The following is a 16,773-nucleotide window of genomic DNA, read 5'->3' on the forward strand; positions in this document are numbered from 1 at the left end:
GGGATGTTCCAAAATAAGAAGCTTTAAAATATCTGACATGAGTCACTGATGGGCCACCCCAACATAGTCTCTTGCCTAGCATTTTCTTCAAATCAGCAGTTTTTGCATTTATCATAGACATCAGTGATGGCTCATTTGTGAGAAACTCTTGAAGATCTCTTGCAGTTGTCTGATCTGTTATTTGCAGTAAGTTTTAATTACCTTGTCCAGAAAAAGTGCATTTACTGTGCTGGTTTTGATTTGTTTCCATTTTAGATGGGAAAGAGGGAACTTCCAGTCCATCGTTAGAAAGTACAAGTAGCGAGCTAAGCACCAGTACCTCAGGTATTAAGCCACAAAAGTAGTATTTCTTTGACTCTTCAATGTGCATGATGAAGTATTTGCTTGACTAATTAATGTGAATTACTGCTCTGTGCAGGACAGAATTAGAACTTTTCACTTCTCAGAGCTCCCATTTTTGGCTGACTTTTATCTAATTAGAATAGTATATATCTCTTCTTCTGGAATAAGAAAATTAGATTTTTCTTGATATTTTTGGCTTGCAGGAAACAGTATGCAATGTAGTGATGTGCAAACCATCAAAAAAGCTAATAGACTGGTAGTCATGTAACCTAAAACATGCTTAGGCATGCTAAATTGATTTAACAGGTCCAATACTTAAGACTTCTCCCTTTATCCATATTGAACCAGTGCCCTAGCATTGCATCCACATTATGTAGCCACTAAACAGTGTTACATTTGGATGAGATCCAAACTGAAAGTTCTGACCAAACAGTGAAATATTATGAGAATTTTTAACAAGATGTTTATATTGACCTCTTTACCCTGAAACTTCCTTGCGACTCTGCTCCTATATTTTTGTATTAAATATGTGAAGTACTGTTATCTGATAGTTGGCTGTTATCTGGTGAAATGTTTTTTCCGTAATAGTATACTGTTTAATTCTGTTATCTTGCAGAGGGAAGTACCAGTAATATGTCTGGCTCAAGTGATTTAGAAAACAGGGTGAGACCACATCAGCAAAACCCCCTCATTCCTATGATGCTTTCCCCACCAGAATCACTGTTAGTTTCTTGTGTTTTGAGAGGAAACTTCGTAGAAGCCCATCAGGTAAATGAGTTGCATGTATTTTGTGCAATTAAAAATCTAATTTGGTATTGATGTTTGTGGTTGTGATAGCTGATTAAATTCCTGCTTCTTCTGCATTAGCAAGCGTAGGGCTGAAACATCAGCTTTCCAAGTGAAAGGGTCACTTCAGAAGTGGAACCACGTGAAAGGAACAAAGATATTCCAAACCAACATCCCAAGGATGCTGGGTTTTTTTTCCTTGTTATATAAAAATGCTTTCTTTAAACCTGGGTTCTCAAAGCGTGAAAATGTTTGAGAGCTGGCCCACCTTAGTGTTTCAGCTGAATGAAGAACACAGAGCTCATGTGGAGCCTCATGAGGAAGCAGCATCTGAACTCCTTACTTTAGTCAGTGAATCAAAACCATGACACTCTGCCGCTTGTAAGCTTGGCAGGAACATGCAAATGTATTCCTTACCCAAAGCGGAGCCAAAGTGGTGATTACATTTATTTGAAGGAGGTATGGTTTGAGGCTAAATTCAGGGTACTGAAAACAGGCAGAAAGGCTTGAAATTGACAGTCTGCACATTTGTAGTTCTTTGCTCCCTCACAGCTGTGCATACCTTTCTCTATGTGGCTTTTGGGCTGATGCTCTGAAAAAACATCTTGAGGTGCATCAGTGATTGAATCCTCTGCAAAAAGCAGTGACCTGGCTGAGTTTCAGATAGTGATATCGGAGCAGTTAATATCATTTAAGCATTACATTAGCAGCAGGTTACTGCTCAACTCCTTAGTTCTTTTTGACATCAAGCATGCCACTTCATCTTTTCCCTACTTACAGGGCCAAAAGAAGCATTTTGTTTTGATTTGTTACTTTGAATTTCAGTATCGCTGATGATAAAGGATTCAAGCTTGGTTTGTGTTCTGTTGTTGGTTTGATAATAGGAACTTGGCACAGCGGTGCTTATCGACTGTGTTTAAATTTCTAGAAGGTACTCCTTGCTGAATAAGAACTTACTTAAAATGGTTTACTTTGGAGGCCCAAATTGATAGATTTCTCTCATTACATAGTGTACTGAAATCATGAAGAGTCATTCTGAAAGGTGTGGTTTACGAAAATTAATTCAACTCTAGTCTTGCAGCAACTAATAGCTGAGCTTTATAAAAATAGTTGAAAAATGTCTCTAAGGTCCTGTTTTTCAGGCACTTAAAACTCTCTAGGAAAAAAACCCATTTCAGCCTGCTGTGTTTGTGGGGATGTTTTTCAGTTAAAGTATCTGTTTTATTTTATTCCCTCATCTCCTCTAAAATCCCCCAAAGCTCTGTGACCTTTGAAAACTTCTTTTGACATGCTCTGTAATTACATCTACTGTTATTTTTGAAAGGTGGCTTTGATGTTTAATCTGGATACTTCACCTTGCTATGGTGAATTGGTTTTCATGGAGCGCTACCAAGAGGCGGTAAGAGAAATGGCAAGAGTGGAGCACAATATTGAGAATCAAGCATCAGATGGCACTGGAGGCATCAGGAAATCTGGCAGTGGCCGTTCGACACTGCAAGCTATTGGGAATGCAGCAGCAGCTGGTAAGGACTGGGTTTTTTGAGTTCTTATAAAAGGTGAGGGAGAAGTGGAGAACAGGAGAAAGCCATTTTAATACTGTCATAATGAGTGCAACAATTGTTCAGAAGAGTAAGTGGTGGTTCTTTGACTTAAAAGGAGACGAAGAATGCTGAAATTTGCTGTTGATGTCCAATTAGTTTTATCCATTCTGCAGTAATTGGTCCATGAAGCAGGCCACCTATTGAATTATTTCCCTAAAGGATTAGAGAATAATTATCCATGACAGGATCTGAGATAAATATGCTGTTTAATTAGTGATTGTGTGTTTTGCTGATGCATGTAGGTATGGTATTTTATTCCATCTCGGATGTTACTGATAAATTGCTTGCAACTTCTGGAAGTCTTGCCCCTACTCTCCAAGAAAACTTCTGGATCAGCAACATCCAGCTGGAGCATACAGATCCTCTGCGGGAGGTCCTTGAGGACCTCAGTCCTTCAGCAATGGCCACATTTGACCTAGCTTGTACTCAGTGCCATCTTTGGAAGACATGCAAACAGCTTTTGGAAACAGCAGAAAGAAGACTGTACAACAGCCTTGAAACTCGGGGTGAGCTTTTGATTTTTGTGTTTATCAACATGGGCCTGGGAGCAGAAAATGCCTTTCTATGCTGTGTTGTTTGTACTAACACCTGAGTCTTAATTAAATCTCATTTTATACTTTCATGTTAGTTTCTCCTTTTTCCACTCCTAACTTTTATTTTGTCCCCCTTTGCACAATGACTTTTCCAGGCCACCGACCTGACTTTGTTTTACTGCACTCTGAAGGTGTAAAGGGTTTCCCAGCAGTTCTCCAGCAAATAAGTAAAATTCTCAACTATTCCTGCACATCACAAGGGCAATCCAAGCCAGGTAGTATGCTTTGCTGGTAAGATTTTCTGTTGAAATGTGCTTAAATCAAATTCTTGCCTTCTGTTGCAATGGAAATTTGAACTTTCCATTTTGTAGCTTAGTATTTAAAACAAAAAAGGGAGAGGGGGGACCCAAACTCAATTCTGAATAAACTGAAACGCTTTGAATTTGGGAAACTAGTTGTATTATAATGCAATTTTGGTTCTGTGGGCCTTTTTCTGTGCAAAAATGTTTCTGTCTTTGTTATAGTTGCTGTTTCTTTCTCCCGCTTTGTAGAGGTCTCAGATGAGAAAATAGGAAGTCATTTTCGATGCAGTATTGTAGACCTTCTGCAAGCTTGCTACCCTGCCTTGACTGAAGAAAGTATTACTAATGAAATTGTTTTATCAGAAAATCTGGATCAAATTCTAAAAGCACTGACATGTGTTGAACGTTCTGTGGGTGAGTTATTTTTGTGATCGTGAAGACTGACAAATGGATCTACGTTTTTGTTTTGGTTTGTCCAGACAACTATAAATCTAGTAGTAATGCTCTTTGACATACGCATAAATATATATATATATTTTTTTTAAATCATAAATGCAAAGTGTAAAATTTATCTGTGATTCTTATATTCTGGGCATTTGTTTTCAGAGCTAAAATTGTGAACTTGCCAGAGAAGAAAGGAAAATATCAATGAGTACAATTGAGGTTATTACTTGTCCTGTTTTTCTTCAGTCCTCACAAAGAATTCTTTAAGTGTATTTTAACCTGACAGCTTATAGATAATTAGGTGTATCCTCACTGTTGCTTGTTTTTGTTGGTTGGGGTTTTTTTTAATAAAAAGGAGATAAACTTATAAAACTATTGTAACATAATAATACCTTCCAATTTTCATAGGGATATCATAAAATGTCTCATCCTTTTCTGAAGAAGTCTTCCACAGTTGCCTTTTCTCAGAGCTCTCTTCATTATATAGCACTGGGGTGTTTTCTTATGGGTGTTTTTTTTCCTCTATTCACCAAATTTCTAAATGGCATGTAGGTGTTTGTAAAATATTTAAAGATATTTGTATGTTTAATGAGCAAAAATTTAGGAGAGCTTTAAGGGCTAAATGTTATGGAGCACAAGGACTGGTCAACACCTGTGTTTTAGAATAAGCTTATGTGTTAATGACACACAACTAGATATATTTTAGGCCTGCCTTAATATATCTCTAACTTGTCAGAGGCATGGTTACCAATTTAGATGAACCATTAATTTATTCTGCTGTGAAAATTTCTCTTGCTTTCAATAACATTATAATGCCCAGACTGACATCTGTAATTGCAGAGAGGAAATTAGGCTAAAGCATTTCTCTCTCTTTCTTTCTTTTTTTCTTTCTCTCTCTCTCTCTTTTTTTTTTTTTTTTTTTTTTTTTTTTTTTCCACTATAAATCTAGTAGTAATGCTCTTTGACATACGCATAAATATATATATATATTTTTTTTAAATCATAAATGCAAAGTGTAAAATTTATCTGTGATTCTTATATTCTGGGCATTTGTTTTCAGAGCTAAAATTGTGAACTTGCCAGAGAAGAAAGGAAAATATCAATGAGTACAATTGAGGTTATTACTTGTCCTGTTTTTCTTCAGTCCTCACAAAGAATTCTTTAAGTGTATTTTAACCTGACAGCTTATAGATAATTAGGTGTATCCTCACTGTTGCTTGTTTTTGTTGGTTGGGTTTTTTTTTAATAAAAAGGAGATAAACTTATAAAACTATTGTAACATAATAATACCTTCCAATTTTCATAGGGATATCATAAAATGTCTCATCCTTTTCTGAAGAAGTCTTCCACAGTTGCCTTTTCTCAGAGCTCTCTTCATTATATAGCACTGGGGTGTTTTCTTATGGGTGTTTTTTTTCCTCTATTCACCAAATTTCTAAATGGCATGTAGGTGTTTGTAAAATATTTAAAGATATTTGTATGTTTAATGAGCAAAAATTTAGGAGAGCTTTAAGGGCTAAATGTTATGGAGCACAAGGACTGGTCAACACCTGTGTTTTAGAATAAGCTTATGTGTTAATGACACACAACTAGATATATTTTAGGCCTGCCTTAATATATCTCTAACTTGTCAGAGGCATGGTTACCAATTTAGATGAACCATTAATTTATTCTGCTGTGAAAATTTCTCTTGCTTTCAATAACATTATAATGCCCAGACTGACATCTGTAATTGCAGAGAGGAAATTAGGCTAAAGCATTTCTCTCTCTTTCTTTCTTTTTTTCTTTCTCTCTCTCTCTCTTTTTTTTTTTTTTTTTTTTTTTTAATTTTTTCCTTCCCCTCCCCGCTTCCTTTTTGGCGTTTAATACTTACTTGAATCTTGGATATATGTCTGTTCTCTTAAACCAGACTCTAAAGGGAGCCTGCTTGGCACTTTGGTGGAGCAGGCCTCTCTCAAACCTACGGAGCTGGAGAAGCACCTGGTTTGGAATCAAACACAGCTCCTGCTGAGAACTCTTGACCAACATGTCCAAACCATGCCAGAGAGCAACACACAGACAAACTTTGTGAAGGCCTTCTTTGACTACATCACTACACTGGCTGCTGTTGTGTTACGAAGCCTGAATGCAGAGCTAGGTAAGGGGTTTCTGCTGGAAAGTCTGAGCCTAGGTGAAGATACCCAGACTGTGTAGTCTGGCCTGATTCTGGAAAGTAATTGTACAAAAATGGTTCCTTGCCAAACGTGCCTACTACCTGTGCATAGTCAAATCTTTTGATTTCAACTGATTATTGCACTGCTTTTTTTTATTTTATTTCTTAACACCTTGGCCACCCACAGCTAAGATAAAAATAGCTGATGGCAGTAGGAAAACAAGAACAGAAATGTTAACTACTGGCCCAGATTCTGCACTTCATTTAGACAAAACAAACAACTCCTGACCTCCAAAAATTCTCATCGTTACCCTGTAAGGTGAGATTGATTTTTGTATGCAATGGATCAGTACGCTGGGCACTTTTCAGCTCCCTTAGAGGCAACCATCGCCCTGCTGCTCCACAGGGATAAGAGGAGAGTGTGTAGAAGGCTATGCAGAGGTAACCAGGCAGAATTTTTTCATAGAATCAGCAGATGATGGTGGTCCATGAAAAGAAATGCACCGTCAGCACATAAAGCTGTCAGAACAGAACAATTCACTGGGCTAGGAGAAAAGACACTTGTCTGTTTTTTAAAGTTGACACTAATTGAGCTGCACTAATGTAAAATAGCACAGTACTGATTTCAGAGAATACCTTCCCAAGAGGATAAGAAAAAAGGGCAAAGATCTTTTTTCAGACATGCTGGTTCAGCTCAGGTCACTACCATGCCAACCGTAACTTCTGTATGGACATGATTCAATCCTCATTAACTAACTGCCAAAGCCAAAAAAATGCACGATATTTAAGGGCTGAGTGAGTTTTGGGGAAATTTTATTGTACTGGAAGATAAAAGGAAAAGGTAAACTTATGAGAATCTGTTCAGAGTTACTCGACATAACTCAGTAGTGGATACAAAGTCTTTTCAGCAATACTGGACAGGGTTTCACTCCTTTTGTAAAAGTAGCTGTACATCTGTGAGTTCCCTCTGCCTTTGCTCACTGTGACTTGAATAGAGCATGGACTCCTCAGAAACCAATACTGCACATTTTCTGTCTCTCACCACAAATACATGTTTTGGTGAAAGTTTGAAGCAGAGTTGCCAAACTGTTTGAACCTAGATCTCACTTGAAGACCAAAGACTCTCCACTCTACCTGTTTTGGTAATAGGTCCAGTAAAGTGTGAGCCAGTGGTGCCAAGTTTGAGAGGCATATCATAATCACAAACGCCTTGCAATTTACTCTGGATTTTACCATGCTAATGTGAATGTGGACCTCTGTGAATTTAGTCAAAGAGGTTTCAGACTCAGGCTCTTAAAATTTGTGTTCCTAAAATAAGACTTGGTTGGTGTATTCAGCTAATGTGTTTGTATTATAATAAATGTTCTGATTTTTTTTTTAAAGATATATCTGCAGAAGTGAAAGTGGGGAACCCTTTCATACTGTTACAGCAGAGTCCATCTCAGCTGCTCTCCCAGCTTGTGTTTGAGAGACAGGTTCATCCTGACAGGTTGGTGCTTTTCAGATTATATACTTCTCTAGGTCATTTTGGTGTCGGTGACTTTGGACCTCAGCCAGGATTAAATTCTTCTCTGGCTACTTAGCACAGGTAGTACAGCCTGCGGTGTCCCACCAGCCGATCACTTAATGCTGCAAGGATTGGTGTGCAGGGAGGAGCTTAGTCAGTGGCTTCTCTACCAACCTGAAGATTTTTGATAGGGAAAACTGTGGCTCCATCTTTTTGACAATTACTGTCTGTTGTGAAGAGAGAGTGCATTTATGTGGATTTTTTTAACTGAATGTGTGACAATTCAGAGCAGTGGACTTGCAGCTTAGCAATAAAATAAAATAGACCAGTAGGGCTTCTTAAGAATACAGCTGGGCATGGCTTTTGCCCTGGTCAGTAGGTAAATTGGATAATCTAAGGTCCTTCCATCACAAATTATTAAATTAGGCTGGCATGGAAAGTGTCTGATTTGACGAAGTAGCTCTTAAAAAGATGAGCACTAATGGTGAACTGTTTTAGTATGTCGCATTTAGGTAAAAGTCAACGTTTGAGGAGTAAGTTCCTTTTCTTTGAAGGAATGGCAGCATAAGTTCTGAGTTATCTATGTCGTGCTGTATACATTTTTTTCATACTGAGTAAACATAGGATATATACTTTTCCCCTGTATGTACCTGTGAAGGATATTAGGGGGCTTGTGTTCACAAAACATTTGGAAGACTTATGAAAATATGTAATTGTAAAGTACCTTTTATATGTGCTGGGTAAGCTGGTTCTGTTTTCAATCCTGCAGGCTTTCTTCTCTCTTGGCTAAAGAAGAGTTGAACTTGAATGTGCAGCAAGTTATTGTTAACTGTTGCTGTGAACCACTGTCCTTGTGCAGTGCAAGGCAAAACAGCCAGGCAAAGTCTCTTCTGACAAACATCAGCAACTTAGCATGCCAGTATGCCTACCACTCCCTGCCAGATGTTGAAATACCTATTCAGAATTCTGCAGTGACCTCTGAGGATATCTCCACTCAGGCCCCATCCTCTGTGAATTACTTGAGCCAGCACACACTCACTGCCTCCTCCCTGGACTTCCTAAAGTCTCAGTCGAAGCTAATGGCCACAGTGGCATGTCTAAGTGCATCTAATATACAGAAAATTCCCAAATCAAGTTTATCTTGGATGGAATTTCGGGGCAAACGGGAGGTGCCCTTAAGTTTGGAACAGATTTCCAAGGAGTGTGAGGCATTGTTGAAGGAGTTCCCAATATTGGAACGATTTCTTCTTGCTATGTTTGAGCCGCTTCAGAATCAGCAAGAGGAAGGTAGCAGTTTGGCTACTGTCTTCTCTGGCAAGACGTACATATCTCTGGTTCTCCTAGGATTGCATTCCACCACAGCTGTTAAGGTATTAATGGCAGTCTTTGAACAAGCTCTTGCTGCAAAGGATTGGGACAGAGCTCTGAAGGTCTTGGATCTGTACAGTCAGGAAGTGGAGGAGCTGGTCAATGTGAAGGATGCTGTGCTGAGCTGTGCAACTGCTGAAGGTAAGAAGGATTAAGTCAGGCTTTTTCTTTTTTTTTTCCTTCTTTTTTTTTTATGAATAACACAGCCTGGATCAGGAGGTGGAAACTAAAGTAGTGGTCCTTGGGCAAATCCAAAGATGGAAACAGATCCCTTCCCTTCCTTCATCCTAAATTTGCTTTCTCTGATTGTGTAGTTTCTGTTTTGCAAATGTGCAAATCCTGACCAGTTTAGTACAAGAGAACTGGAATGCATCTGTGGTGTTATTTTTATGTGAAGAGCTGAATACATCAGGACACATTAATCATAGTACTGTTAATGGAACATCTCTTAGAGCAGTGTCATTGTCATACACGGATGACGTATCCTGTGAAAGAAGGTGCCTTTTGGAGTCTAAAGATAGTAAGTATCCCATGCTAACTTTGGTTACTTCCCGAGAATCTGATGTTTGGGATGAGTCTCATAGATTTTTCAGCAACTGTACTGTTTCTTTTGGTGATGCGATCCAGTGAGGATGAGGATTTTTTTTATTTTCCAAATTATAGAAACTGAGTTTCAAACTAGTCGTTTGTTTCCTCCACAGATAAGGATGGTTGGCAATACTTGTTCCCAGTAAAAAATGCAACGTTGAGAAGCAGGCTGGCCCTGCGCTGTCTGGACAAATGGCCCCTTGATGCCTGTTTGGAAATCCTAGCTTATTGCATTTCTGATTTGGGCATAACTGATGAACTAAAAGCCAGCCTGCAGAGCAGGAGGAAAGAACTTCAGGTTTATCAAAAGGTACAAAGTCATTCTTCAAGTAACCAGTGAGATGAAATAGGCAGCAGGGAGCAAATATGCTTGCCCTTTGAAAAAGTTTTAGCCCTTTGTTCTTTTTTGATCATAATAGCTTTTCAAGTCTTTCATCCAAAACAGTCATGTGCTTTCAGTGCTGCAGTATCCAATTAACACTCTGCTTCCATCCTTCATAACTTTCCCATTCTCCTATTAGCATTCAGGTCTGCGAACATGGTTAGACATAAGCATTTGTGTGAGGCTGCTTTTTTGTAAAGTATTTGTTTTTCCATTCTATACAAATGCTAGAGCCTCTGGAAGCTTTCCATGGCAATTCATCATTTTATAAGCTTGAGAGGTGCAGATGTACCTAGGCATGGTGTACGAGACTAGTGGTCCAATAAGCGTGTTTGTATTGCAGTCAGTTCTTCTAACTGCAGGGTACTGCACATACCCAAGTTAAGTCAGACTAGCTGGCCTGGAGTTCAGCACAGGCTGAAAAGCCAAACAGAGCAAAAAAAGGAGTCATAAATCCCTGCTGAGCTCTGTCTGGTGGTAGTTCTGCTAACTGACAGTTGTCTCTCTGTTAGTGCTAGCAATGTCTGCAGTATACATGTACTTTTTCATCTGTAATTATAGCCATCTAGTCTTTTAAAAACCTTCCCTCATACCTCTGAGAAAACTGCATAGCCTTTTTTGGAGTGCAAGTGCATTACATCATCCCAGAAAAGGGCTAGAGATAAATGTGGGTCTCCTTTTTCACTTTTTTCTTTGTATGAAGCAGCTCTTGATGTGATCAGCTCTGCTGTTTTCTTAGACTTAATGATTGTTGTAGATAAAGCTTTTAAAATTTGTGCTACCCTAATATTAACTTTTTCAGATTTTGAATGTGCAAAATGAACCATTGTGGAATGACTGGCAGGAACTGAAAAAAGCCTGCACTGATGACCCCCAGGCCGTCATGAATATAATTCTGAAAGCAAAGGTTAGGCATCATTATGTGAATTTTGTTGAATTAGAATGCATTAAACTTTGAATAGATAAATTTGTTGAAATAGCATCTTAAAACACCGATCAATGGAGATTACCTTGGGAGGAAGGATTCCTTTATTCAGTTCTCTGCTACAGAAACAAATACAGATCTGTGTTTAATATCAAGATTTACATGTAGTTAATAATCCTTAAATTTAAGTTATAACTCTTACTCTGAGATACAACCTGTGCTTTTCTCTTAGAATTTTGAAGACTTTAATAGCATGGCTTTTGGCATAATACAGGCTTGATTATTATATAAGTGCTAATACTGTAGATCTGGCTGGCTTTAAAAGTGTCTCTCTAAAATGCCAGCTTGCTTACTGTGAGATGAGAAGGTATTCTCAACGCAAGCTCTGACTCTGACAAAATCGGCTATCATCTTCTTCCCCTTGTCAATGTAATTATTTACTTTTTGCATGTGGGAGAGGAGTCTAAGCTACAGAATTTCTTGAAGTTGATCACAACTTTGGGAGAAACAACTGTATCAGAGAGGGTAGAGTTTGTCCTTTTTTTTTTTTTTTTTTAATTTTTACTCTTTTTTTAAAAATTCTTCAGGATTATGAGTTGTGTGAGGAATGCGGGCACTTGTATCCTGTCCCAAGAGAGGATTTGATCAACCTTCACCGTGAGCACCTTCTCCACTTACTGGAGATGGGAGACATGGAAGAAGCATTGCAGGTAATAGCAAGACTCTTTCAGCCTTACATCCATAGGTCAGATAAGTTGAGAACTGTTTTCTTTGCCTTCTTTGTGTGCATTTTCATGGCCTTTTTAGTTCCTCCCTTAAGAGATGCTATTTGCTTAGATATGCTTTCAGGATCCTGGCTCTACCCTGTTCTGCTTAAGTGAAAATCCAGCTTGGCAATCTAGTTGTTGGACCTAATAGCATGAATGTCACTTACACGGAAATAAAAGACCCCTTTTATCTGAAAAATCATAATGAAGCATTTCTGTGCTGCTTAAGCAGAAGAACCAGAAGTTAAACTAATAACAGGAATTGGTCAGTTGTGCTTCCGTGCCCAAATTAGTGAAGTGTGAATTCTTCTGGTTTTAATAATTATGGAGCTGTTGCTAGTAACAGAGAGGGTAAAATAAAGTGCAGGCTCTTTCAGACTACATAGCTTTGAAAATATTCTGGAAGCAAAGTGGAGACTTCTGATCACTACACCTTCTGTCCCATTCCTTGCTTAATTTTTTGCTTACTTTAATTTTAAAAACATTTTGATTAATAAATGGAGCAAATAGGCAATGAGTAGTCTATAAATGCATTATCTAAATCATCCTTACATATGTAAGACACTTGTGCAAGTTAATTTGCTTGCTGGACCATTGTAGGGCAATAATCTGCCATGGACTGCCCATTATAAAGGCTACTTTCCAGGAATGTAGTAGGGATTCACTGTATTTTGTTTGGTTTTGTAGCTCTTACAAAGAATTGAAGACCCTGGTATTTGCCTTGCCGTCAGTGAACAGTCCCTTGACCAGCATCCGAACTTAGCAGCCTCTCACTTCTTGGCTGATTACCTCACAGCTCACTTCTATGCAAATCTGACAACAGCACGCCGTAATGAAATCCAGGCACTCTATATGGGATCAAAAGTGAGTAAAACTCCTGCATTGTGGGATTAACAGCAATATGTAATTATGTAATACATAAAGTCCGTAGATTTCACCAGAGCATTCTCACCATATCAGGTCTAAGATCCCGAGTCTCAGGATCCAAAGGAAAGTTAGAGATGGCTTAAAACTTCTCTTCCCCTTCTCCATCTTTGCAGTTCCTATATTATGAGGTGGTTGTAGCTCCCAGTGTGAACAGAGCAGTCTTGTGTTTGAGCTGTAAGGAGTGGAGGAATGCACAGGCTAAAAGAGGGTGGGGGTGGAATAAAATAAAATTGTGGTGTTTATCAGGACAGTTGCTGTCTTTGTCCCAAGTGAAAAAGAAAGCATCCTCAACTTACTCTCTGTGTCAATAACACCAGGTGTCCTACATATGCCCACCTGTATGGTGGTCTTTGACACTTACATGGTATGTTTCTCCCAAGTGCCTTCCAAAGGTAGACAGTATCACTCCTCTTTTTGGATTGCCATTGCCTTTACGGAAGTCTTACAGGTTCTGAGCTTAGCCTGGGAATAAAAGCATTAACTAGTAGATTACCTTAGTCGAATGCATTATATGTAAACAAAATGCAGTGCTTTTAGTAATGTCTGTTTTGTTGTAGGACTACAAATAGCAGCTTGCTGCAGAGTGTGCCACAACAGTATTTTGTTGGGCTTCCTGTTTCCTTACTTGTCCCTTTTGAAGAATGATTTAATTTGGAAAGTGTCCATATTAACTGTCCATCTTTAGGAGAATTGCTCTTACTTTCTCGTCTCGATGTTTCCTCGAACGATGGAAGGATAAGGATTGGGCTAATATTCTTTTTATAAGCTTATTTTAATAAGAGAATGTGCTCTACCCTGCTACAACATATTTGTCACAGGGTCACAAAATGCTTTCCACTCTTCAACTGCCTCTGAAATGAGGCAGTGTTTTATAGAATGGGAAAGTGGAAGCTAAGTAATTTCTGCAAATCCACTCAGTAATTCTGTAACAGAAGTAGGAATAGATCTGAAGTCCCACCTCCATTTTTTGGCCTCTATATATTATTCCATTCTCTGCATAAGCTATTGTGCTAGTTTCTTGTCTTTAAGCTCACAGAAACACAGATTTGAAGATGTATAATTTTAACATACGCTTTTTTCCTTGTGTCTCAGGTGCTGCTGACTCTGCCTGAGCTCTCCCGTGTTAACTACTACCACCTCTCCTCCAGGCCACTGCTGATGCTGGAACAGCTCCTCATGAATATGAAGGTGGACTGGGTAGCTGTCGCTGTGCAGACACTGCACCAACTCTTAGCTGGACAGGAAATTGGTTTTACTGTAGAAGACATTGACAATTTGCTCTCCAAGTATGCAGAAAAAGCTCTCAACTTCCCTTTCACATTAAAAGAAAAAAGATCAGGTGACTGTCCATGAGAATGCTGTTTTTCACTTGGGAAAGAAGGGCCAATTTCCCCCCAGAATCATTTCACCAATTGTGCCACAACATTTTCAGATGTGTGCCTCCAGACTTCGTCTAGTCCAGAACATGTTCTTAAAGTCTTTGCCTTTCTTGTAAATAGATGTTCTCAAGGACCAACAGCTTCGAAAGTTTCTCGGACTTTCCTCTGTTGCTCCTTTTTGGGGTCTCTTTTCTTACTGATATTGTTCAACTTTATTTCATTCCTGTTTAACACAAAGTCACTGATGACTTAAGCAGTTCTAAAACCTGCAGCCAACTGCATCTTCCCCCAAATAGAATTGGGATTTAATCTTCCATAGTCTTTCCTCCTACCAGAGTCCTGTTCCTTTTTTCATATGAAAGATTTTTAAACTTACAGTTCTATTTAATATTCTCAGCACGGTTCTCCTCTCTGGTTTGCCAATCCCTTCTCATCCGCGTTGTCTTTGATTCTCCTGCATTTGGCTTTCTCCTTTCAGGGTTTTAGAAATGGAATAGCAGAGGGTGCTGCAGATCAAGTCCAGTGCTTTTGTTTCGCTGTATTAAAAGCGCATGGCGTGTGTACCTATCTGTATCTATTTATACCTACATATATGGTACCAACTTGCTTTATGCCAGTTTCCAAATGTTGACTTCATTTCATGATTTAAAGATGCAGCTCTTGATAACATAAAAGCATCATACTTATCTATCTTTTGCTGCCAAATGACCTATAACTTTGCAAGTATGTTCCTTCCACTGGGGTGTGAAGCATTTAATACTTGCCATGAGCATCTTGTGTCAACTAATTGTTTTCACATCTGATACTTATTCTCTGCTGTATTATTCCTGTGCCTATCAGTAGTCTGTTGCTTTGATAAGGATCCCTTTCTCTGTGTTTTAGGTCATTGAATTTTATATAGTTTTGCATGAATTGTTGTGGGCTAATTTTCATGAAAACATAGCAGTTTGTAATTACATAGCTAGTCCTGTTTTGTGCAGACATTCTTACATACTCCTGTGAATGGATTCCTCTAATCTTCTTAAAAACAGGTAGATTTATGGCCAGTGTTGTTCTCTGATTTTTATTTTTTTTTTCTTCCCTTTGTCCTAGATTCTCTGATACGTATCCAAGAAAGTCTCAATCAGGTATTGGAGTGTGAAGCACTGTCTAAATCAGGATCATCGGAACTATCTCCTGTCAGTTTTAGTGGTAAGGTTAAGACCTTGGTGCCATTTTCTTTCAACCTGTTCTTATTTGTTTTATCCTCTATATATGTGTGTCCCACCGCTTAATAGTAACTTGGGTCGCATTTAACGCAGGTTGGTAGGTCTCTACAGTTGGGTGCTTTGGGCCCAATTAAAAGAAAACTTAAAGGGGAACAAGATGTATATGACTTTGTTTTGATTTTTGATAGGTATCTACAAAATGTCTGAAAAATCAGCACAAAACCTTTCCATTCCAGACCCTACAGAAAAAAACAAGCCTGAACAGACCATAAGAAACAGGACTACATCTGCAGAAAAAAAAAAATTACCTCTTTGCCACAGCTAGGTTGCTAGTGGATTAATGGTGCTTGCAAGTTAATCTTTCTGTGTCTTGACTTCTGTACTCTCTCTGGATAAATAGGCAGAGCTTGTCTGGAAGCCCATCATTGTGGTACTTATAGAATCATAGAATGGTTTGGGTTGGAAGGGACCTTAAAGATCATCTAGTTCCAACCCCCCTGCCATGGGCAGAGACACCTTCAACTAGATCAGGTTGCTCAAAGCCCCATCCAACCTGGCCTTGAACACTTCCAGGGATGGGGCATCCACAACTTCTCTGGACAACCTGTTCCAGTGTCTCACCACCCTCACAGTAAAGAATTTCTTCCTAACCTAAATCTACCTTCTTTCAGTTTAAAACCATTAGCCCTCATCCTATCACTACTTCTCCCTGTTTTCCTATTTTTTGCTCAGTAACTTTTTTCCTTCTGGATCTTAACTTTGGTTTTACAGTAGAAATCTCATTTGTGTTGTGGGTTTTTTTGCCATTCTTTTGGTCCTTGAATTTATTTTTTTCTAGGATTCCTCTTGTGACCTGAGGGAAATAGCACACCTTGTATTGTGTGAGAGGCTCCACTGACAGTCCTCAAATACAAATAAATAGAAACAAAAAAATTAAGCCAAAACAACTGAAGAATATTTGTGGCTTAAAAACAACCACAAAATCCTTCTACAGGTTCTGTTCAGCATCTAATGCAAGCGATGCATTATCATCTTCGGAGGATATATATTGTGAGAGATGCATAGTCTGTGCTCTCAGGGAATGACTAGCAAAGGATATCCTCAGACCTCCAAGGCTGGTGATTCTCAGCAAGTGATGGGCCTAAACGAGCTGCACAATGATATCCTGATCTACAGTTTAGGATGTCTGAATTGTCCTCTGATTCTGTATCCTGAACTGAAGACTCTTCTTGCTCTGCCTACATGAAGTGACAAGAGTGTCTTGGATTGGGCTGTGTAGCTCTTCAGTTTTTCTCATAATGGTCAGCTTAATATCTGTATGTTGTTACAAAACTTGAGTGCATTATCCTCTAATGTTCCTTTGCAATCCAGTATCTATTTGGATAAGCATGAGTTCGCTTTATTGGAATGGAGATTTTCTTTTTTAGTTTAGTATTCATGTACACAGAAGGTGGCTTGCAGGGCTGCAATGACACGTTGAACTTTTTAATTAGCCTGTAGCGTAACTGACTCACATCATATAAACTAAAAGCCTATCTAATATTGTAAACTTGATTCAATGA

The 16,773-nt window shown here is 38.7% G+C and overlaps 1 protein-coding gene across 1 annotated transcript in view; it reads left to right on the plus strand.

The window, feature by feature from the left end:
* Positions 1-16,773, plus strand: part of ZFYVE26 (zinc finger FYVE-type containing 26) — a 49,486-nt gene that overhangs the window by 16,064 nt on the left and 16,649 nt on the right. Inside the window, exons 12-26 of the mRNA XM_009283532.1 lie at positions 256-324; positions 959-1,110; positions 2,453-2,651; positions 2,972-3,235; positions 3,418-3,537; positions 3,814-3,978; positions 5,918-6,145; positions 7,544-7,649; positions 8,437-9,176; positions 9,737-9,933; positions 10,808-10,912; positions 11,518-11,640; positions 12,385-12,561; positions 13,717-13,963; positions 15,096-15,194. Of these exons, the coding sequence (XP_009281807.1) occupies positions 256-324; positions 959-1,110; positions 2,453-2,651; positions 2,972-3,235; positions 3,418-3,537; positions 3,814-3,978; positions 5,918-6,145; positions 7,544-7,649; positions 8,437-9,176; positions 9,737-9,933; positions 10,808-10,912; positions 11,518-11,640; positions 12,385-12,561; positions 13,717-13,963; positions 15,096-15,194 (2,991 nt within the window). The remainder of the gene's footprint in view (positions 1-255; positions 325-958; positions 1,111-2,452; positions 2,652-2,971; positions 3,236-3,417; positions 3,538-3,813; positions 3,979-5,917; positions 6,146-7,543; positions 7,650-8,436; positions 9,177-9,736; positions 9,934-10,807; positions 10,913-11,517; positions 11,641-12,384; positions 12,562-13,716; positions 13,964-15,095; positions 15,195-16,773) is intronic.

The sequence above is a fragment of the Aptenodytes forsteri genome, unplaced genomic scaffold (assembly GCF_000699145.1).
Source record: "Aptenodytes forsteri isolate BGI_AS27 unplaced genomic scaffold, ASM69914v1 Scaffold486, whole genome shotgun sequence".
Taxonomy (NCBI): domain Eukaryota; kingdom Metazoa; phylum Chordata; class Aves; order Sphenisciformes; family Spheniscidae; genus Aptenodytes; species Aptenodytes forsteri.